Below are 24802 nucleotides of genomic sequence, written 5' to 3' on the forward strand. Positions count from 1 at the left end.
TTGGATTGGAGAGCTTTCAGATACCCGGATTTATCAAAAACTGAAAGTAATGTCATGATACACCACTAATTTACATAGAGAACAAACCAGGTGTAGAACATTAGGAAATGTAAAAAAAGGTATGAACACATAGTTTAAGCCGGGCACTATTTCAAAAGTGCATGGTTGTAGTCATGAAAATGATAAGTTTTCTTTACAAAATTGGACAGCAATCTCGATAGCACAGGACAAACTATTGTAGCACAAACAAGAGGTATGCTCAACTTTCTCATAGTTGGTGTTGGTTTAAGAGTGGCTGCACCAAGAATCGCAGGGAGTCCAACAGATAAAACGTTCAGTGATACCTCAGCTGCCTCAAAGAACTTCATTGCAGCCTGGCAGCTGCTGCAATTCTTCACATGAGATGCATACCTGTAAAATGGGCACACCAGACTAGCATTATTTCTCCCATTCACTAAAATTCCAAATTACAACTTTTTTTAACACCAGGGGCTCCCTTTGCTGCATACACACAGATAAGCAGAGGTCCCCCTATTGCTACTATCAGACAATATTGTACATAAACCTGAATCATGATGCCAAATCCTGACTGTTTACTAAGGAAACAAAAGTAGCTCTTACTTTTTCTTCAGTTTAAACCCCTCTTTATGAATTGAGAACAACCAGAACAAAACCTGATTACTGCATCCACAGGATGCCAAAGAACAGGGCATTTTAAAGGTCTATCTTTGCAGCAATGTATAAAATTTTATTATCTCAGCTCCTTTCAAGTCAGCTGGCATAGACTATTCTCAGAATACAGCATCACAATGCTATGCTGTTGATTGCACTACTAACAGGCTTAATTCAAATACTAGCCAATGTGTGTGCAGGGTGGACCTGAGGACCATCTACCACCTCTGTGCATCTGGATCTCCATGTATGCCATGATGATATGCTTGCCAGAATCTCTTTGGACAGTCTTGTAAAGTTTTCATCTGCCAAATCTCCAAGTCTCAGCGTGTTTTATAGTTATATGTATGTGTGCACATCCTGAGTAGGATCTAGAGTTCTCATGTGCAATAACGTGGACGATTCATTTTCCGCTGCGTCTTCTATCGTGGAACCACTAGAAGTACATGTTCAGATATTCTCTAATAACTCTCATATGGGGAAATTGGTTTGAAAGGCCCTCTCCAACTTAAAGGAATGGGCGCAAGCAAGACAACATAGATTACACCGATTATGCAAGAGAATATAGGATATGAAGTCACTGAAAATATGAGAAGTCAAAACCCCCAAAGCAGTCATGTACACAGCCACTAGCTTGACCAGCATGTAAAGAAAAAGAAAGTTGCCCTCCATATCTTGAAAATGTGCCAAAAAGGACCAGCAGAACAACATAGACCCGTAACATTCCCATTTGACTATGCACATGTGAGGCTTGGGTCCAATCAACTCCAACCTAAATGTGTATATGACACAACTGCCTCTACTAGATGGTCTAGATGGTCAGAAGAAGCATCCTTGTAAGACTAGACCATCTTGGAAACATTCACCAATCCCACATAGACTTACAAAGTTTTAAGTATTTGATGTTCTTGTGACCTAAAATTAGCCCCACAAAAGCTTCATAGAGTGAGGAAGAAAGAAAGAAAGACATATATATTAATGTCTTCGGGAGGCCTCACGGGGCCTATGAGACAAGGTACAATCAGAAAAGTAATTGATACAAGTCACTATGGGCTAAGGCAAGGGCTCGCTAGGGCCCTTGCTGAGTGCTATACTAAAAGAACTCAAGAACTGGGACTCAAAGCTCAAAAACTCAATCTGAGCCAAACCAAGATATGATCAATTATCAACTATGATCTTGGTGCCATGGCAGTTCTCCAGTGGGATAGGAAGATGTCTCATATTTGACTCCGCCATCGTGGCATCGAAGTCTCTACAAGAGGAAGCCCCCATTCCATACTGCAATGTCAATGCGTCAAACTAATCAATATACAATCCAAACAACGTTGGAAGAAAATGGATTCTCTTTTCAATGATGGCCTAGAGAGCAAATATGTAGGCTACTACAAAGTCATGTTACATGGTATCAAAGCTTTTTGAGATCTCAATGGAGAGATCATTGCGAACATTGCCAGATCTCAATGGAGAGATCATGGTCTCACTCTCTCCGCCATTTCTTCTACATAGTATCAGAGCCTTGTGAGATCTCGATGGAGAGATCTATTGAGAATGTTTTACATCACACCATCTAAACAGGTCCACAAAGTGTTCATGGTCTCACTCTTTCTATTATCTTCTCCAACATGGTATCAAAACCTTGTGAGATCTCAATGGAGAGATAATTGTGGACACAGCATTGTGTTGAATCATTTGGAGACTTCTACAGAGAGATAATTGTGAACACAGCATTGTGTTTGAATCATTTGGAGACTTCTACATCCAAAGGAGGGCTGCTGCTGCTGTACTACAGGCTAAGACAAAGTTGCTTCTATTGATAGCATTCCATTCCAACATTCCTTCAATCTACAATCTCCATTATAAGGTTGGTCTTGCGTTCCTTACTTGCATTGTCAATGAAAGAGATCATTTGGATCTTTGCAAAGTTGATTTGAGAATTGGAGGAAGCAAAGTTAAAGAAGCAAGTGACGGAGAGAGAGAGAGAGAGAGAGAGAGAGATTATTAAAAGTATTTGAAAGACCAAAGGATCTATGAGAAAAAAAACAGATACAATGAGCTGAATGGGTGGAGCCTATAAGTAGCCATCTACTCCCAAGACAAATGCAACATGAATAGAGAAACACCAGTACATAAAATGTATAAGCCCATGGGGAGAATGCAAGTTGTGGTGTGGCATGCAATGGACCTCTGGATGCTGGAGGACGGGTCAAGCCCACAAGAGAACCCGGTGATGTATGGGGGCAACGGTGGCATAAAACTTGGGATGATTCACTGGCGATGATCAATGTGTGTGGTCTGCTGTGATCTCCTCGTATGGGCCTGCGTCAGACAAGTGCCACTATCACACTCGTCGTCTGTGTCCTTTGTTTACATCCTCCTCTTAAAGATTGACTTTATTCAATGGATCTGTTCCACACTAGAATTGAAGGCTAGGCACATGTCACATGATGATATACACATAACACTCCCCTCGCATTATTGGCACTGGGATAGCAATAGGAGCTTTCACCCCTAATGAATCTTAGGGAATGTATGTGTTATTAGGTCTAGAGGTACATAGCATAATTGGTAATGCATCTGAGATTCTTATGGCAAGAGATTTGGGGAGATGAGAGGATAATGGACGATGGCTGAATAGAATAGTGGTATTTTCTTCCTTCTCACACAAATTTCCCCCCCTCGGAATTTCATACACCCAGCTTAAGAAAAGAACGTTGGGTCTATTGCTCGAAATATATATTTGTTAGTTTAGTATTGCAGTTTCTTCTATGGTTTTGGGGCTCGATTGGGTCTCCCATATGACTACAAGGTAGCACATCTCACTTTTTGCAAAAGAGTAAAAGAAGAATCCTCATGTTTATAAACCGCTGAATAGGTGCCCACGATCTTGGAAAATAGGAATCAGGAATTACTAAGAGAGGGGAGTGATTCCAATTAATGTAATGTATATGGTTGATTAAGGGCCAAATTTCAATTAAGGTAAACCATTATAGGGTGACCACTCGTCAAGAAACGCAAAAGAGATGAAATGAAAATCTGCCACCCAGGCCCTGCGTTCTAGATCCTTCTCCACTGCCTTGCGCAGGTATAAAGCATGGGAGAGGGCAATCCCCAGGGGTGCGGAGTGAGGGAAGGAGGGAGAGGGGAGGCAGGCAGAGGGGAGGGAGAGGCGAGGAAGGAAGGGGAGCTGACGAAGAGGAGAGGAGATGGGAGGGAGGCAGAGAGGAGGGAGAGACAAGGAAGGGGGGAGGCCAATTGGATGCACCAAAAGTTTAGATAACCGCCATAGCCAGAAGAGCTTTGTGAAGGGAGAAGAAAGAGAGGCAGTCACAGCAAGAGAGGCGGAGCCAGCTGGGAGCGGGAGAGGTGCAGGAAATTTCTTCAGAAAAATAGGAATGCATTGGAATAGATCCGCATTGAGAATCGTCAGTGGGTTAGTAGCTATGAATTTTCGATTAGGAGCGACCCATTAGGCTATGAGTAGATGAAAGCATAGAAGCATGACATCTATGGTCTGTGCCTGCATGGAAGGAAGCATAAACACCTCTCTCTCAGCCTGGTAATCTCAAATAAACCCCACAACAATCCTAGCCTGATTAATTTGCATACCTGTCCATAACTACGTCTTTTGGAGGAGCTGGTGGGAGTAGTCCACTGCAATTGCCTTGCCAATCTGGAGCACCACCACCATATACCCTCAGCCATTTCCTGAAGGCAATTACAAAGGCATCTGATGTTGTAGGCACATAGCAAACCCTATCCCATGGTTCATCTCCAGCCATTTCAAGTTTCCGTTCCTGTGGAGCATCAAACAGCAAGCCATCACACTGTCATGCCCTATTGGCATAACTTCTCCTCAATCTTCAAAAAGAAAAGAATAGACAAACGTTTAGCCCAGCAAGTCATAGCTTGGATATCATATTGTATTTCAATGCATACTTAAGTATTTTGTTTTTCAGCCATATGCAAAAATTGTTACCTAATTTTGCAGTCAAAATATATCCTGAAACACTATACTTTTGACATTTATGCAATAGCAACCAAGTCTAACACAAAAAGTTCATGATGCAAGGATGCCATACCGCTTTGTGGAGCATATACATGTCAGAATCCAGTACAAGCATTTGTTTGATGTGTGTATACCATAAGGGTTTCACCATGTCAGACCAGTTACCAAAGTTGCGCATGAAAGCTCGAATGAGTCTACTTTTTCCTGGGCTTACAGGAATGCATATAAACAGAAAAACTAACTCTTTCATTGTTGCTGCTCCCTTTTTCTGCAACACACAACAGAATCTCCTGCATGAGTATAATTTTTCTGTTCCATAGATACCTCAACTTCAAAGAAAGAATCTAGGTCTGGTGTGCAAAAGCATCATAGTATCGGGCCATCCTGTGACTATTACAAGAGCCATCACAAAATTCACCAGATTGGCCTCTGCACCTACTCACCTGTTGAGTTGGAAGAGATGTCTTATATATGAAAATGCAAGGTGCCACAAAAGCAACTGAACCCCCTTCTTTTTTGCCAATAAAGCCAGAGGTATCAACCCTCTCCACCTTGAAATTAAGAGGCCTTGCACTTTTCCGATCACCCTAATGATGAGAAAAATGAAACGTCAGATTCTACCTACAATTTATACCTCATAGATTAGGCCTTAGGCCACTGAAACATCAAGCATTTAATCAAACACTCTGCCAATGCATCTGGTATAAAGCAATCGTGTATGTCAAATATTTTTTATTCTCGATTATGCCAAAGTTATCGGATGGTACCAATCATCAGAAAACATACATTTTTTTTTGTTCAATAGATGTTTCTTCTTTAAAGAGCTGCGCATGTTGCCTACTACATTACTCATTAAGATTACAACTTCGAAAGGTAAAAGTTCTACCCTTGCATCATACTTAAAGAATATGATGAATAAAAGACAAAAATTGTTTCAGCTCATGGACTACCAAACCAAGAAAATTAAAAGGCTGTTAACTTCAGCATTCAAAAATAAGCACTCCTTTTCCCTGTCCTTGGGGAACCAACAAGACACCGGCATGAGCTATGGTACCTGAAGTCCATGATGTGCGAAATTCAGGTGAGACGGATCCATAAGATTCTCAGTAAGTTGTTCATAGCTGAAACTCACAATGCAAAACTAACAACCCAGTGAAGAGAAAGTAGGCCATACTCACCAATTATACTCTTTTATAAGTAAATTTTAAGATTATATGTGCATCATTGTCATCAAAGGAACACTAAAGAAAAAGTACCAAGATAGTCTGGAAAGATCATTCCAAACAAATGATTACTTGTAATATTCAGAAGAATTACCCATAAGGCAGGTCTCTTACAGCCAGCTCGCCTCTGAAGGACGAATCATTAAGCCCCGGAATGGAAGGTGGAGATTCTCTTGCTGCAATATCTTTAAATTCTGGTGTTGTATCTGGCCAAAACCAAATTATACCTTCCTGCTCTGCACTGGGATACACATTCGCAGATGCACGCTTTGATTTCCAAACCTGTGTATTGAATAGATTAGTTACAAAGCTCATTTCAAATATTGACATGTGTGCAAAACTTCTTTATGTTTCTTAAATTATGTTCTATATTCCAAAGAAAGAATAGAAGTGTACCCCAGTTCCAAATGTTGGAACTTGGTTTCTTATAGATTTAAATTAGTTCATAATTCATACAATAAATTAGTTCCAAATGTCAGTTTCTTACAGCTATAAATTCGTTCATAATTTGTACAATAGAAGCATCCATTTCCCAATGCATGGGGATGGATGTTTCAAATCCCCTTAGGAAGCATGAAGAGTCAGGCCTTGCATGAGAAAAGCAAAGACTCTAAGGCGAGAACTCGAGAGAAGAGACAAGACATACTCATCAATATCCCTGGGCCTAGGAGATTCCCCAGCCCAATCAATCTGATCCAAGCCCCCCAATAGCCTAGGAGAAATTATGCAGCACATACCAAAAGCCTCAGAAATAGGACATTTTTGAGAGAGCAACTAATGACTGCACGAATTGATAGCAACAATGATGCTGAAAGGGCAAACCCTTGCAAAAAAGTTGAGAGCTAATAGAGCTGAGTAAGCAAAAAACAAATCTCCATGAAAATGCAATGTTTCTTCTTTGATGCCTCCTACTTCTCAATCGAAAGTAAAAGAAAAAACGTTGCAGGAAGCTTGGCAGAGTCCAAGAAAACCTGTGACAGGATGGAGACCTCTCCCTCCTCGCACCTAGAATGGCCATACTCCTGAAGAAAATTCAGGAATTAGTATCACTTGGGCTGCTGTGACAGCAAGTCATACCCTCTACCCTGAAGAGAAAATTGCGGGTCTGTTGTCTTCTCCACAAGTACTTGTATTCCCTCAAGGTCGGGGGCCGGATCCTGAGATACAAATCCCTTTGGTTCTCGGCTGTACATAAACTACTGTAAATATGTTGTCACATATAAAATGTTTGTCTCTCAATGTATAGGGTTTATGTGATCCCAGGAAATGGAAACTTGTTTGGGGGTATGTCAATCTTTTGCAACCTGATATAGTGGCACTGCAAGAACTGTTGGAATATGAAGCCAAAGTGAGTCTAAAATGAGTGTTCTAGGTGGTCTAGGTGTGGTTTTATAGTCTAGTGAGTCCTAGACATGCCACGTGTCATATTGGGAGATATCCCATAGACATTGTGACTTTCTAGAGTCTAGTGGCACACTATATAGTGTTGTACTTGTCTATTGTCAAAAATATCAGTCAACATCAAGCTCTTTGGTATCATGTGAGTACGTGTCCATTGCTTTCATTTTCTTTCCATTTCATTTCCATTATGCTTGTTATCTTTCCTTTCCATTCCTAGTGTTAGCTTGCTTCTCTCCCTACCACTATGATCTTTCATGTGGTATCAGAGCCATGTTCCTAGCCCTGCTTTCTCTTTCCCTTTCCCTTCCAAGAGGTTGAGGTGAGGGGGGCCAATGAAGCTACTCTACCTCCTCCTCCTTGGAAGGCTGCCCTCTTCTCTCCTTCCTTGAGCTCTCTTCTCCACGCCATGATCTGCCGCCTCTCTTCTCCTTCCTTCAGCTACATTATTCTATGACCTGCGGATGATGTGACGCTTCTATCTGGATCTAGAAGCAGAATCAAGGCTTTGTGGCTTCAGCAAAGTTGTAGAGAACCTTGAGTTACTACAAATTTCGTTTTTACATCATTGCAATCTGAGTTTTTTGTGAAAAGTTACAGCCCTTGCAAGAAGTGACGAAATTTATTTCTGCGCACGAATTTTATTCTGGAGCTCAATGATTTGACAGCCCAAGCATGATGCAACCAGCTCAACGTGGAGCTGTCCATCCTCTTCATCGTTGACCTCTACTCCAACCCGCCATTTTCTCCTTCTGTCCGACATTCTCTTAGAGCTGCTGTCCTTCTACTTTTGTCTGTCATGAAAAAGTTCCACACTTGTTCCAGCTCATAAAGAACTTATCAAGGTGATCTTTCCATAGTTACACTTGCCTGTACCCGAGGTGAATCTCCACTTCTACTATTGCATTGAAAGTGAAGATGCTTCCAGCATGATGTAAGCACTCCGACACTACTTTGACACATTACACTATAGTCACTTATCCGATTGGCGCATTGCTTTGAGCTAGATGTGAGTCCCAGTTACTCCTTGACTTTCTCGATCACCTCTCCGAGTGCTCGTGATAACCGTGGTACACATTGATTGGCTCCTCGAAGTGCTCGTGACACCTCCCGCCTCTACTTCAACATCAGTGACTCTCCCTTAGCCATTTTGAGAGTCACTATGTGAGTGCTCCATCTAACTACCCATGGACTTCACTGACACATCTTTTGGGGCGTTCCTGCCTAGCGCTTCTTTGATATCATCATCGTCTCGTAGGGATGTGCACACGTGTGCAGTGGCTACTTGCAGGACATCTCTTACTCCTAAGAGATCTAATTTTATTATTCATACAGCTTGATGTATTTTGGGGTCCTTTGCCCTAGGTAGTCCCCCTAAAATAATATGTATTGAGTGTTTGGTTCTCATTGAGTCTAAAGGTCCTTTGTCTTGGATAGTCCTCCTAAAAAGATGTATTGGTTTTCCTATTTTGGTGTGTGGCTTCCTAACATGTCATGTTATGAAGCCATGGGGGGATGTACTGTAGGATCCATATGTATTGGCTTTGATAGGTCTCGTTATCAGGCCTGGCCGAGTTCCAGGATGTTGGTGTATTCCTAGATCTGTGAGCTGGTCATGTAGCCATGCTATAATGTGAGCCTCTAAGCATGTTGAGTCTCAAGCCATGAGAGTACTTGGATCAACCTCTGAACACACTCAGACTTTAGCCTCTGAGTTACATTGGGTGCACAGTTTGATGACTGTCATTGTCATGTTCTGTTCTTGATTCCATTCCAATAGTCTTTCACCTTGCCTTCATGGGTGGGTGTTGGAATATGAAGCCAAAGTGAGTCTAAAATGAGTGTTCTAGGTGGTCTAGGTGTGCTTTTATAGTCTAGTGAGTCCTAGACATACCACCTGTCATATTGGGAGATATGCCATAGACATTGTGACTTTCTAGAGTCTAGTGGCACACTATATGATATTGTACTTGTCTATTGTCTAAAATATCAGTCAACATCAAGCTCTTTGGTATCATGTGAGTACTTGTCCATTGCTTTCATTTTCTTTCCATTTCATTTCCATTATGCTTGTTATCTTTCCTTTCCATTCCTAGTGTTAGCTTGCTTCTCTCCCTACCACTATGATCTTTCAAGAACATAACCAGCATATGCATGCTGGTCATCATGGGCATTTTGCTGGGTATAACATATTTTATGTGGGTGAGCATTCTTTTTCAAGTGTAGTTTTTCTAATGAAGCATGAGTATCAACCGGTTGTTGGCCTCAATCATAACCAAGGCCGATGGCTAATCATACAGTGTCTCATTCACGGAGAAATTTTTGAATTCACCTCAGTTTATGCTAGAGTTACGGGAAACGGGGAAACGGAAACGTTTCGGGATTTTTGAGAGGGGGTGAAATGGGGAAACGCCACGTCATCAAGGGGGTTTAGAGTAATGCATACACACATTTAAAGTGCTCTACCTTCAAAAAAAGTACACAATAAGCTATAGCTCTACCTAATACCATAAATATTGATTGTAACTTTGAACTTTGGAGATTCAAGTTTCATTGTTCAACCAGTTACCAATCACACAATGCAAATTTCAATTACGCAAGGTGGGGTAATTTATAAATCCTATAACAAGTTACAAAATGGAAAAATGATTCATGATTCATAAATTGTAATTCAGCTTTCAAAGTCAAAGCCCAAATGTCATAGTAACAAAAAGAAAGCTGAAACCCAAAAAAGACTACATCGAGGATGATATCATATATGATCAAATAATAAGCTCATCCTTATCCTCATCCTGAGACTCAACCTCTGCCTCCTCTTCCTCATCATCATCATTCTCCTCTACTAACAAATCATCATCATCAGGTGAGTGGGCATCATCTGGGCTATGAAATCCAATATATTTGTCATGCGTATACTCGTGTCTCATCTTGTTAAGCAAACGCAAGTTTGCATTAACAAAGACAAGATCATTGGCCCGTTGCGTTCGCAGACGATTTCTCTTCTTTGTGTGGATATGGGCAAAGCTACTCCACAAACGCTCACAAGAAGAGAAGGTGCAAGCTTGGCTTAGAATGCAGATGGCAAGCTTAAATAAAAATTACAAGTTCCTAAAATCTGAAAATTAAAATGAGTTAATATTACCTATCATGCTGTGCATCTGGCCATCCATACATGCCTTCCTTATTGCGATAATTGGCAAGCTGGTCTTTTATCCTCCGCCGTCCATCAGGATTTGGCACCATCTTTTGAAGAGTGAGGTTCCAACCATGAACAACCTCTGCATCACTCTGTTGTGCACTTGCCTTGTGTTGAAACTCCGGGTGCAACACAAAGGCAACTGCATGCATGGGAGAGTAATATTGATTCCATCTGCTCACAGCCAACTCTTCCAATTCTCTCAACCTTTGGGGATCCTTTTCTATTTCTCTGATATTCTCAATCATCCGCCTTACCAAGAAAAGGCATATCTCCATCAACTCGGTTAAGCAGCTTCACAATAGGCACACATAGATCAACAATGTGAGATGCATCAGCCCAAAATTCATCACTGCCTATGCACAAGTCATAACAATAAATTCCAAGAGCTTGCCTAGAAGTGGGCCATGCATCCCACTCTAGGCTTGCCACAACTTGTTTCAGTGCAGGTCTCATTTCAAGGAGCCTGCGAAGCATCAAAAAGTTGTATGCAAATCTTGTCTCTGCATACTTCAAAAGCTCCTTGTTGGCAAATTTACGGTACAAAGCAAGAGAAAAATTATGTCGTGTGATGAAGTTAACCACCTCTTTTCCATTGTCAATAACATTCTTGACCCAATCCAATTTGCCAATGTCTTTCAATAAATTATTCAAGCAATGTGCTACACAAGCACTCCACTGGATATGAGGATACTTTTGCTCCAATAATGCACTTGCTGCCTTATTGGTATTTTTTCCATCTGAAACAAGTTGCAAAACATTAGACGGCCCCACATATTCCACTGCATCTGCCCACATTTGCATCAATACAGGTCTGTTTTTTGTTGCACTCCACACTCTATGGAGTGTATGTAGAGTGCAGATCCCCTACAATATGCAAGGATACCCTCTAGTGAGTGACTTCGCACAACACTCCATCCATCTGCAACCAAACTTACCCTATACTTTACCCATTTCTCTTTCATAGGTTCAATAGCTTGCTTAACTGCCACCACCTCATCCTCTAGAAGCTTGCCCCTCAAAGCATCAAATGTGGGAGGGGTATATGTGGATCCAAATGTTTTGATTTCTGACACCATCTCTTTGAAGTAGGGTGATCTAGCAACATTGAAGCTAATCCCATTGGAGTAAAAAAATCGGGCCACAACTGCATCTACTTGTGCCTTCCTTTGCGGATGCCATGATGTGTGAAAACTGCCCTGCCTATGTGAAGTAGACCGAGATGTAGCAGGAATATTAGCAGGAGCTCCATGTGCACTCGCAGAAGAAGAAGCCGTAGTAGCAGAGGGAAGAGGACTCCGAAATGCAGTGGCCTGCTGAACACGTGCTGCATGAGCACCTGAAGAAGCTCCTACACCAGTGGAAGCCATTGTCTTTGCCCTTTTTGTAGTGGGCAATACTTTAACCTCTCTTTGCAACCTTTCTTTCTCTTGGGTTACGGAGCATAGCCCAATCCTCCCATCCTTAATGCCAAGAAGATGACATTTGACCCTATCAGGGTTCCCTCCTCGCTCCAATCCACACCATCTGCATCTAAACTTGCGAGCTCCTCCTTTCTTGGAGTCATACTTGCCTACCAAATCAACTTGGCTCCACCAATAATCCGATTGGGTGAACTCCTTCTCTTGCTAAGAAGAAATCGGGGGGGAGAGCAGCAAGCAGAAGGGCAAAAACACGCGACGGCGCGAGCGGCGTTTTTCTAGTTTTGCCCTCTTTTAAGGTCAAGCCCGAAACGGCACCTGAAACGGCGTGTTTCGGGTCTAAAACGGCATTTCAGATGCCGTTTCGGTGTTTCTGATCGCCGTTTCAGCCTACGTTTCGGGTTTCGGGGCCGTTTCGCGTTTCGGGGGGTCTGGCACCTCAATCTTTGTTGCGCCATTTCGGCGTTTCAGCGTAACTATGGTTTATGCACCTTAATCCTCTCGCAGTAGAGGTTTGATTTTGGGCTGATATGCAAGAGTATCCCTAGAGACAGCATGCTTTTATTTGTGGGGATTTTAACAATGCTCCTCAGCAGGGTGATAATACTTCTGGCCATACTCATATGTTGGCCTCTGAGCGCCATCATTGGTCCCATTATTCCTTCAGCTCAAACTTGTTGATCTTTGGAAGGAAACACAGCCCATGTTGCCAGGTTGCACTTTCCAGCACAATGCATAGTCCTTTTATCGGGCTCGTCTACATCGTTGGTACAGGGTTAATCCTCAACACTATGATAATCTCACTACTAAATTATGGGTGGATTATGCCTTTACACATTCCGATCATGCCCCTCTATGGTTGAGGATCTCTCTTCATGAAATGCCTGATGATCGGCTCTCACAAAGAAGGCTGCTTCTTGTTAACAATAGTTACTTGGAGCATGACACATTTGACATTAATTATGCCTGGGATACTTTTGTTGTGAGAATGCAAGCAATTATTCGTGACTATGGCAAAAACTACATGAAGAGCTTGAGGGACACTGTTGCTCGGGCTAAAGTTACTTGTTAGTCTTTGACTGAGCTCAATCATTTTCGCCCTCTATCATGGAAGAAAATCTGACTTTATGCCACGCTAAGCACTGTCTGCAATGAATAGAAAAATCTCTAAATGGGACACCCGGGCATGACAGAGGGCTTTCTTGGATAAAGGTTGTTCATCCAAAGCATTTTTTAAACGCCTACACTACAAGAGGCACTCTGAAAGTATGTTTGCTGCAGCTTGTGTGCATCATTTTTCTTGCCAATTTGGGCATGTAGATCCTCCTTCACAGGAATGCTGTTAAATCATGGTAGATGGAAATCTCCTAGCTGGGATGGTCTCACTATTGAATTCTTTCTTGCATATTGGGATCTCCTCAAGTCTACTTTGCTGCAAATGATAAATAGTGCTTGGAACAATCAACACATGCCAAATTCTTGGAAGAAAGGGCTTGTAAAGCTTTTGCCCAAGAAGCCCATATGTGAATCCTTAGCTGATTGGAGTCTTGTCACTCTTATGCCTGTTATTTATAAGATCATCACCAAAATGATGGTTGATCATATCAAAGGATATTTACATGATGGCCTTCATCCAACACAACATGGTTTTGTTCCTCCATCCAACACAACATGGTTTTGTTCCTCGCAGGCATATCATTGATAATATTGCAGCATATTATCTATTGGCTCTATAGTGACAGCAAAGCTGCTTGCATTCTATCGGGGGATATCTCTGCATCTTGGACCCTCCGTTGTTCAGTCTACCAGGGCTGTCGTCTTAGTGCCATTTCGTATGCTATAGCCATGCATCCCATGCTTCAATATATGGATCATTTGGTGGCGACTGACATGTTACATGGTTTGGAGATTCCTGGAAGTCACCCTATGGTTGTTAAGGCTTATGCAGATGATTCCTTTTTCGTGCCACAGATTTCTCAGAGAGACCTTTCCTCACTCATGCAGGCCCTCTCTTTGTATGGGCTGGCTGTTGGCCTTCGTGTGAATTTTCATAAATCTCGCTTGATGCCTTTGCATTCTAAAGATAGGCAGTCTTTTATGGCCGGGAAAATTTGTCCCGCCCACCCAGCTGGTATACCATCATGGTTATCCTTTGGGTTGGATGATTACTCGTTGTCAATAGACTGATTGGGTCCTTGCCAAATTAAAGAAAAAGCTTTAACCCCTAGGGCTAGGCCAAGGGCTCAGCCTAACCTGGGGTTTAAGAGCTCACTGTACGGAAAGGTACGGTGGGCTAAAAGGGGAGGGTACAACACCTATATAGAGAGGTACGACGAACTAAACGGAGAGGGTAGGATGCCTGTACGGAAGAGGTACGACGCCTGTACGGGAGAGGTACGGGACTGGTATGAGAGAGGTACAAAACTAGTACATCGGATTGGTACGGGCCAAATGGAGAGGGTGTACGGGACTGGTACAGAGAGGGTGGTACGGAGAGGAACCAAGATGTATAGGACTGGTACGGAGAAACGAATGCAGGAGGCCTCAAGGGTCCATATGAGAGCAAAATACAATCCAAAAGAGTAGCCACTACATCTAAATAATCAGAGGGCAGAGGGAGTGCACAAGGCATCTCTTGGGAATTATGCATCTTCGTAACTATTATAGGCTACATATCTACTGTAAAAGAAACTCGACCTGCATACATCAGTTTAAGACTGAGAATCTTTGGGTCTAGATTTGAAGTCTCTGATTGACGCTTTCCCATCTCTATAAACAGCCCACTTTCCTTCCTTCTGAGCATCCTTCACTTGAGTCAACTTTGTAGCTCTTCCCTAGAGCTGAGTCAGGGGTGAGCTCTTCCGAGTTCCATGTCCTGGTGCCTCTCAACTTGTTAGCTTGTTTGAGAACCTTGCTCCTTGCCATGTTGCCATTGAAAATTAGTTGTACTTATGTCCTCTTTCTGGAGGACATAAGGCATTCTTCTGAAACCCACTCAATCTGAGGGGTTGTTTTCTTGTTATAATCAATCATTTTTTTCATGCCCCATCTCCAATAGACCAGCCCTCAGGCAGCTCTCCTATGTGTATGATCCGGGTATCAGCAGCCCGGGTTTCCTGTTTCTTTACCTCGCCATATACGTCACATGTGTTGGTTTTGTTGTCCACTACTGCTGTCATTTCACGTCTCATGAGCTGGGTGGTAACATATCTTGGACCTTAGTTACAAGCTGTGGTGGAGGTGCTGCTGCATTGCATTTCTGTATTACTTCTTGGATTACTTCATGTTTCCCATTGTTTTCCATGTCAAATGCTTTCCTCTCCAAAGAGGCAAGTCGAAGCTTGACCTCTCTAAGTTCTTGCTGCAAGAAAAAACTCTGTTCCTGTGGATCAAAGGCAGCTATGAACTTGCTCCATTGCCTATAGTAGGCCAAAGCATAGGGGGTGGCTGTCAATGACCGAATAGGAGAGTTTATTCGCTGGAGTAGAGATTGTTGGGAGTAAAATGTTAGAAATCAACCAACAGAGGGTACGCACATCGGAAGACTGGTAGAATAGCCCAGGAGCTCACACAGTGGTGGTGCGGGTGGAATCACAAACTTCCTTACTTTGTGCAGATCAGCAAAAAGACAATGCTCAAGAAAAATATAAGACCAACTAAATATTTCCATCCAATGGACACAATACAACAGAGGACCAAAGTCCCACCAAACTGTGGTCCTTTGTCCTCACCAAAAGATGCTATCTTACTACCTCTGAGACACTCCTAGGCATATAACAATATCTGTATGAGGAGATCACCTAGTAATGAACCCTCACCACCTAGGCGAACTATGAAAGATATGATCTCATCAATGTAGAGTCCAAAGAGAGTCGGTGAGAGGGTGCAGCTCTGCTTCACCCCAATGGTGCTCTCGACCCAATCCGATAGACCGCCTGGAGCACAGACCCTACCTTTGACTGACTCATATAAGCTCATCACACCCCAAATCAGCATCTCTGGGATTTGTATCTCCTATAGTCTCCTGATCATGCGGGATCGTGGAACAGTGTCGAAGGCCTTTCGAAAGTCTACGAAGCATGTGTAGACTCTCTGATGCCTCCTCAGGGTGAAAATGTGGTCTAGAGTAGAGTGCTGCCTCCTGAATCCTACCTGCCCTAGTGCTCGCCGCCCCCGTGCCTCTGTATGACTGCTGATCTCTCTCTCTAGTACCGATCCAATCATGAGGGTGTGATAGTTCCCGGTGTCCATGAGGTCTCTTGCTTTGTGGACCGGTACGATAGTGGTGGTGCTCCATGTTGGTGGGACGCCGTGACAAACTGCAAGGTTAAACATATGTGCAAGGATCGGTGCTAAAACCTCCTACCCATGTGCGAAGTGCTCTGTCCGAAGGCCTTCGTGATCTTGTGCTTTCCGGTTGTGGAGCGTGCGAAGTGCAGCCCGAACGTTTTGCGTAGTGAATAGATGACAAGTAGTGGGCCTCGGCATAGAGGACATGTCTGGCGGTGTCTGCCTCGGGACATCATATAGGGAGCATGCATAAGTGTGCCACACGCCCGGATCAGTGATGGGGATGAGTGGCTTCCCCTCCGAAAGGAATCCCCACCCAGTGGTCGGGTTTCCCCCACGAAATGATCTGATGATCTCATCCATCCTGTGTGTGAGGAAGCCTCGTCTCTTGCGGCACGTCAACCGCTGAAAGATCCTGTGTGCCTCATGTGACGTCAACTGACCCAAGGCTCGCTCCCGTGTGAGGTGGGCTCACATCTCTCTACACTCATCATCAAACCGGGGCTTTTGAGGCATCTTCCCATCTCATACCCGTGAAGATCAGGTCGTAGGAAAGGATCTCGTGGCAGCATCCTGTATCACTGTGACAAGGGTGGCTGAGGATTGGCCTAGAAAAAGTATTATTTGAATGATTACACATAGCACTCATTTTTGTATCATCACACATTTGATGTGTACTATGTGAGTCAATAACTCGTATAACTTTTTCCTTCATGAGACCCAAAGGAAAATATTTATACATGATAAGATACTTCAAGCCATGTATATATATGAATATACAATAGACGTATATGTCTATGTATAGATGAATATATACTAGACTATATATAAATCCATATATATACATATAGAACAATATATATATACATATATCCATATATAAGTCCATATAAATAACAATCCATAAATAAGTCCATCCATATATCTAAATATAGACTAGACCATATATAAATCTATGTATCCAAATACATGAATTCATAAGTCCATGTGTACATATATAAGTCCGTAGATATATTAACATGGGAGCGAGCCTTGGGTCAATTGACGTCACATGAATTGATCTAAGGCTCGCATCTATAAGTCCATATAAATTGATCTACGTTACATGAATTGATCTAAGGCTCGCATCTATAAGTCCACATAAATAAGAGTCTATAAATATTTGATAATATATCTTAGATCAATTTGTATGAATCAATATATAAGTCCATAGATATAGTAACATGCGTAGGAGTCAATTAGTATGAGTCAATATATAAGTCCATGGAAATAACTCATAGCCCCTTCTAATTTATGTTTATGCTCTAGGATTCACCTCATAGTTTCATAGCTGGTCCTTAATATGCTTCTTTTTAGCCATAACATGCCCAAATAGTCGAGCCTACTAGGTTACTATGTTTCATCATTTAAGTATAGCATATGTAATGAATCATTAGAAAATAAAATACCCAGTGCGCCTGAAAGTGAATCTTGTTGCATTGCTTTGAGAGTATGCATGGGACTTTAATTTCGAAGGCAATAAAAATGTCTTCTATGTATGCTACAATGTCGAGTCTACTAACGGGTCTGCATGCTTTTGGGTAGTTTATGGGTACTAAGCTATGAAATCCATGCAAATTTAATTTCCAATTATTAATAGAAGATGACCATTTTATATAAAATGGTGATCTGCTATTAATGACTGGGAATTCAATTTGAGCATTCATTGGGAATTCAATTTGCATGGCTTTAGTGGAAGATGACCATTTTATTGCCCAAAAGCATGCGTTTGGACTGCGTGTTGACACGCGGTCCAAAAGCATGCAAAGGCATGCTTTTGGTATGTCCTTAGTATGCTGAAAATCGGAGTGTCGAGCGCTTGAAGTAAGTCTCTCCATAAGGTAACTGTGTTGTAACTAATGAAGACAGGGCTGATTCACATAGCATTTCCTATGTCCATCATCAAGGAGTCGCCAAATGCAAAGATGGCTGGGTAACCACAAGCTGCTCCTTCTACAACCTCACAACAAGTAGGCCCCTCCATGCTAGCAAATAATTATTTGCCTTCAACACGAATTCTTTGCCTTCAAATTGATAATCCAATGCGCTTGCTCTCCATATGCCTAGCTACCAAATGCTTATCTGTTACTCCTCGAGTCATATTATATAATAGCGTTTTATCGTGCCGCTACTGTTGACTTGTACCACATAACTTTGTGTTTTCATCTACCGCTCTCATCTCCCGGCAAGCCTTAATGAAAAAGCTGTTGTGCTCTCGTTCCAATCACCAATGATCAGCATACGGTAGTCTTGAAGTCTGTAATGGCACCTATGACGACTTGCCCCTATGGAGAGAAAACACACGATAAATTGGGCAAAGAAAAGGCAATCAAACCGAAATGATTATCATAGCACACGCACCCACGTCAAAGACTAGCTGGGTGAGGTGATCGAGCCACTTGGATTCTAGCCTGTAGCCAAGTCCAAGAAGAAGCCGCAGAACTCATTTGCTAGCACGTTACGCATGTGAGCGCAGAGTAGATTAGCAGCCGTGTTCACGTTGTTACCATTACACAGCACGCTTCAGCTGTGAGGTGACCATGATCAATGCAAGAAGAGCAAGCATCACTTTCTTATTTAGAATACAGCTCACGTTTGATATCTAAATTCAAAGGAGATTCAAACGATTGCCAAAATCTTCAATGATAGCAGCAGCGCTCAATTGAGATTCAAGCAATTGCAAAAAACTTCAATGATAGCAACGGTGCTCAGTTGAAAGTCTGGCTCATAGTCATCATGTTGAAGAGAGCAAACAATTGACAAACATCATCTTCAAGTGGAGTTGCCGCTTCTCATGATAGATGAAAGTCCGTTGAAATCTTCAATCCTACTACATTTTGGTACGAAATTGAGACCCCTTTCAATCACAATCACATGTGGAAATGATCTTTGATACTTTGATTGCAATTGCAATCATGAATAAGGTGGAGATATTCTCTCCACACATATTCTCTTCCTCCGTCAAGGTCGATATGTTCTATCCACATGTTATGTCTAGTGTAAACTAGATATGATGCGTTAAGAGGTTGCATGGACCCCTAGGATTTAGTGTTTAAAAAGGATCATTGAGAAGTAAGGATTGGTGTAGAGAGGTTTCATGGAGCTAGGATTTGGTCTTTAAAAAGGATTGAGTAGCAAAGCGATCTATGGAGATAACCTACCTCTCTCTCTCTCTCTCTCTCTCTCTCTCTCTCTCTCTCTCTCTCTCTCTCGGAATGAGAGTCTACGATGAGCTATTCTCCTACTGGGTCTCTCGAGCTCAAAAAATTGTAACTATGAAATAACACACCATTTTCAAATGGAACAATTGAAAAACATTTGTAATTTTTCAAAGAAAATTAATTCACGTATGTTTCCTGTTAGCGAGTGAGATAGTCAGGGAGAGAAACTAAGGGGAGAGAGAGAAAGAAGGCAGGGCTGAGCAAGGAAAGGAGAGAGCAAGAAGACAGGGCTAATCTTAATTGTCTACTGTATCCAAAATTCGAAGATGTGTGGAAGACAAGAGTCTTCAATATGAGATATGAGAGTCATGACTCCATTGTAACTTTGGCAAAACTTAAAGGTCTGGCAAATGCAGTTATGAGGATGGAGAAGAGACTAATGATATTGTCTCTTCTTGTCAATTATTTGTCTTGTTGTGTAATGAAAGATGGTGACTGTTGGTTTGTGCATCATTTTTAGGTGGCTTGCTAGGGAGATATCGTTAAGCACTGAAATTCATGATATGGCAATGAAGTCAACAATGTAATTTACTAAGTCACTCATGCTACTAGTTCCATCAATGAAGCTAATGAATTCATTAGCTAATGAAGCTGATGAATTAGCTTCATTAGCTATTAATTAGCTAATGAAGCTAATTAATAGCAAGAATTTGAGAATAATGAAAAGACCTTATAACTTATATTTATGTGCTTGTACATAGCTTGGCTCGTGTCTGGTGGCTCAGCTTTGTGCTTGGCTCGCTTCTAGAGGCTCGGCTTTCTAACTACCTCTAGCCCTGGCATGTCTCTTGGTCATAGCTCTACACCTAACAAGGGCTACAATAACCCCTGTCGGTCGCGCTCCTGACTCTAGACAAGGAGGGGATATCCCTAAGTGTAATCTGCATGTTAACCCTCTGTCTGAGCTGTCGGGTCATTGACTCTAGCTCACGGTCATGTCGAGGCCTCATCTCGTAGGGGTCCATGTGATCTCGCTGAAAAAACTCCATGATAGAGCTTTGATAGGGATCAGCCAAGGAAGAGATTAAAATCCGCAGGACACCTTGCAAGCCTATGGGACAAAGTAGAATAGATAGAACAAAAACTCATACAAGCCTTAGAGGGCTAAAGCAAAGGGTGCGCTAGGGCCCTTGCTGAGTGCGATGCTAAACTAAGCTATTATTGTATCAATTGGATTTAACAAAGTCTGCAGAAGATAACTAGCCTTGGAATAATTTTTTGGATCGAAGATGAAAAGTGCTGGAGGTCACCTTACTAGTTGCGCTAAAGATGACAAAGAAAGAAAGAAAGAAAGGTAGTTTAATAAAAGTCTTTGAAAGACCAAAGGGTCTATGAGATTGAAAAAGCCAAATACAATGAGCTGAATGGGTGGAGCCTCTAAGCAGAGCATCTACAACCAAGCCAAATACAACATAAAATAAACACTATTACAAAATGTCTGAGCACATGAAGAGGGTAGGAATTGTGGTGTGGCGCCACCATGGTGGGCCTTTGTATGCTGTTAGTGTGTTATCCTACATCAATGCATTTGCCCTCATTGCCATTTGTAGAACACAGCAGCACAATGCAAGGCTATGGACTCCATGGTGGAGATAAGAGCACAGTTAGGGGGAACAGAAACGGGGAAACGGGGAATGGAAACGGAAACGGAAACGGAAGCGTTTCGGGATTTCTGGGAGGGCTAAAACGGGGAAACGCCATGTCAGCAAGGGGGGTTTAGAAAAGGGGGTTTTGAGATGAGAACACACACATTTAGAATGCTATAGCCTACAGCCTGAAAGAGAGCCAAGGGTTGAAAGAGAGGGCTGAAACTTGAAAGTGGGGCCTGAAAGAGGAGGGAGCAGAAGGCTGAAAGAGAGGGCTGAAAGAGGGGGCTGAAGGAGGGGGCTGGAGGGGAGTAGATGATGATGGAGGGCTAAAGCAGCTTGCACGAGAGAAAGGAGAGGAAAGGAGTGAATGGGGCTCAAGGAGGGCTGGAAAACCTTGAGGATGGAGAGAGTATGAGGCTGGAGTGGAAGGAGGCCAAAATCGAAAGCAAAAAGACCAAAAACGGGGCTGGCGGCGGATTTTGCGTCATTTTGGAGACCTAGCAGCATGTGTTGTCTGAAACGGCCCGTTTCAGGGTTCTGAAACGCGTTTCAGACTGGCTGAAACGTTTCAGCCAGCCGTTTCAGGGTCCTGAAACGTTTCAGACTCTGAAACGCGTTTCAGGAAACGGGGCTTCTCTGAAACGGCGTTTCAGGCCTGGCTAGGCTCTAAAACGCGTTTCAGCGTAACTGTGGATAAGAGAGAGTGAGAGAGCAAAAAAACAATAAGACACAGGAAAGAGAGTTGACAAGATTTTTATGATTGATATTGTATAGCACACAGCCTTATCTCACACAGCTCACAAATGAGATCACACCAGAATCACATCATCTAGTCAAGTGGATCAAGTGGCCACCGAAGGGAACATTCATACCCACACGCTCAGGGACACTCACACTAGGACACATACACGCACGCACAAGGCCTAGTTCCCATACCTTTGGCTACGAGTCAGCCCAGCACAAGCATAGTACGCTCTTGCCTCTAATGGGTCTCTGTAGAAAGCTATATCTCGTCCTGCTGTATAATTCCAAGAAATTCCTTGGATCTTACCATAAGGTACCATTACAATTCCAAACAGCACAAGTCAAGGTCTTGGTGCTCTGAGTCGCATTGACCCATCCCCTTATACAGGGGGACCGCCAGATGCCCATCGGGGGTCTATCAAAAGCTGCCCATCTCGAGCCACAGCCCGATTTCCCTCCTTGCAGTGGGGTGATGTCCCATTGCAAGGGTGCAAGGTCCTCATCCAAATCTATTTGAGGGTGGTCCCATAGAACTTTCCACTTGGGTAGTGTTGTAAGGCGAGCCTAAGTGTCTCTAAGTCGGATGATAAGAGGTGATTCTTGAGAGGGTCCTGTCCTATGCACCATGTGCTCTGAATCCCGTGCTCCGAGACTCACAAGGTGGAAGCCACAAAGCTAGTCACATTGTCGAGATGGTAGTGGTGTAGGTGTGAGGGATCCCCCCGACTCTAATGTTGATAGCCTTACTGGCTCTTTGCTACTGCTCAAGAATGGTGCCGAAAGTGGCCTTCACAGGCTCTCATTTTTCGATGTCCACCCACCTGGGGGTCTCCTCGGTGGTGTACTGCATGGTGGCCATCCGCACCTCCACTACTGACCCACTACGGGCTGTCACTACAGCAAGGAGCTCCTTGCAGAATTGTAACATCTCCTAACCGAGGCTATGGATAAATCTTTCTTGCTTCATCTCTTGTGCATGTAGGTGATGAACCTCCATGACAAGCTGCTCTCAAGCCTGGAGTAGAATCTCGCGTGACTGATGTCATTTATATGGATAGGGTATGAAGGGAGGCTGGGTGATTGGGATATCAATTAATATATTAAGTGGCTGAGCTTTAATTCAATTTACTTTATACTTTTCAAATTTTAACTTATAAAACAAGAGTGCTTATCTATTGATATCTTTATACTTTCATATCATCTTGCTTATCATTTTTAATAGATCAATAATTGTAGAAGTAAGAGGTTTCCTATTTAAAATCACCTCCCCACCTATGAGCCCCCAAATGAGGAGAACTTAACAGTGGAATAGGGCTAAACTAGGGAATAGGGGTGGAGATGACAGAAGACTGAGAGGGGTCTGGGGACATCTCGGAGATGGATGCCTGACTATAAATGGAAAGGGTGGCTGGCTAAGAGGTAGAGGTGATAAGAAAGTGGAGTACTATAGGGAGACATAAGGAATTACGATGGAGGTCACAGTAGAAGGCCACGTCAAGGCCAACTCTGAAGCCGATGCCAAAAATAAAGCTAGCGTCAAGGATGATGAAGCTGCTGCCAAGGATTATGTCGATGATGATGCCGAAGCAGCTAGGGATGATGCTGATGCAGAGGCTGTTTTCGGTGCGAAGCATATGGAGGACTCAACAAAGCCCTTCTTTAAAAAGATCTTGATAACAGCTTTGCACTTTAGCATTTAAGCGATCAATGAATGCTCTTTACAAAGAGAGACCAAGAGGCCCTTAGTGCATGTGCAAGGCTATAAGTAGCCCACATACTTGTTACACTAGTATCTGAACAAGGCTTCCGTCCTGGCAATCCAGTTGCACCCACGTCGCAATCAACGGTGAGCGAGCCAAGAACCACGTCGCAATCAACGGTGAGATCGTATGTAGCTTTGAAATTGGGTAAATACAGTGAGGCCACAATGAGGGCGGGCGTTGGGGGAAGGGGGAAATGAAGGCCACCGCGTGAACTGTGATGGTGGAATCCGTAGGTTTCATTCCGCCTTCCAAGGGAGTTGCAAGCAACGATCAAGAGAGTCCAAGGTGTCCCCGACGTCTAGCTCAGTCACGAAGAAGGTTGAGGAAAGCAGGAAATTCCGACTTAGGTGCACAAGATTGAAGTATTTTTGTGAAAAAAGATCGCAAAAAAATCACAATTATGATATTCCTCGAATACGCCATACATACCATCCCTGCTCACAAGCATCTTCTTCCAAAGGCGAGTGCATCTCATTGTACAACCTATTCATATCGTCCCTGATAAGAGCTTTACACTCACTTCCTGGTGGTCGGAAGTCATAAGCCCAGTAGCAGATTGTTATGCAGGTCAGATACGTAAATGCATGTCCATAAAGACAAGGTCTTACCGGATTCTTGTCTGGCGGAGCTTGAGGAATGCAAGTGCAATCTCCGCTGCACGGAGCAAATGTCCAGCCATGGTAGCAGCATTGTAATTCTCCTTTCTCATCAATCCTCCCCTCCGAGAGAGGAGCAAGCCTGTGAGGGCACTTATCTTCGAAAACCTGCCATTTCTTGCCATTTCTGTCCCACCAGACGACGAGTTCCCTTCCCAGGATCGTGATTGCATGAGGGACTCTCTTATCCAGTTCAGCGGCGACGGCGACCGGATACCAACAGGCGTTCCAATCGAATTTCTCGTGCTTTCCCGTCAGAGGGGGGGCTTCCATTTCTATGGGAAACTCTGTGACTCCATTGGCAGTCCCCGTCCCTGCAAAGACAAGAACGCACACGTTTGATCTTCCCGAAAGAAAATCGTAAATCCGGTGCCGCAGCTCGAAGTATAAACGATCAAGTAACAAGCTCTAACGGAGAATACAAAGAAGTTGATGAAGAAGAGAGCAAAGGACCAGCAACGGAGCTCGGAGACGCCATGAAACATGCTCACGTGAAGAACTTCGGACAATCAACGGAATCCGCGATCTCAGCAGATTCCACACCACCACCACCGTCCACTCGATGAAGATGTGGCTGAGATTCC

The 24802-nt window shown here is 43.1% G+C and overlaps 1 protein-coding gene across 2 annotated transcripts; it reads right to left on the minus strand.

Moving 5' to 3' along the window:
• On the minus strand, positions 1-24802 carry LOC147894078 (protochlorophyllide-dependent translocon component 52, chloroplastic-like). Of its 2 annotated transcripts, none has more exons than XM_087385014.1 (8): positions 24679-24802; positions 24171-24532; positions 5996-6183; positions 5733-5799; positions 5122-5265; positions 4752-4946; positions 4279-4466; positions 1-411 (listed from the first exon to the last, which is right to left on the minus strand). In XM_087385014.1, the coding sequence occupies exons 1-8, from the start codon at positions 24701-24703 to the stop codon at positions 147-149; spliced, it is 1434 nt and encodes a 477-aa protein (XP_087241140.1). In that variant the 5' UTR covers positions 24704-24802; the 3' UTR covers positions 1-146. The 2 variants fall into 2 exon arrangements, with proteins under 2 accessions (XP_087241140.1, XP_087241139.1); XM_087385013.1 differs by having other exon boundaries at positions 24672-24802.

This window comes from Dipteris shenzhenensis, chromosome 14 (assembly GCF_047967505.1).
Source record: "Dipteris shenzhenensis isolate YYH24624 ecotype China chromosome 14, Dip_SZ_1.0, whole genome shotgun sequence".
NCBI classification, from domain to species: domain Eukaryota; kingdom Viridiplantae; phylum Streptophyta; class Polypodiopsida; order Gleicheniales; family Dipteridaceae; genus Dipteris; species Dipteris shenzhenensis.

Bases quoted from the DNA above. Each gene is read 5' to 3' on its own strand.
- LOC147894078 (XM_087385014.1), bottom strand. From the start codon at position 24,703: ATGTTTCATGGCGTCTCCGAGCTCC. The intron at 24,533-24,678 runs GTTGCTGGTCCT...TTGTCTTTGCAG, and splicing joins TCATGGCGTCTCCGAGCTCC to GGACGGGGACTGCCAATGGA. The intron at 4,947-5,121 runs GTGAGTAGGTGC...TGTGTGTTGCAG, and splicing joins CATCTCTTCCAACTCAACAG to AAAAAGGGAGCAGCAACAAT.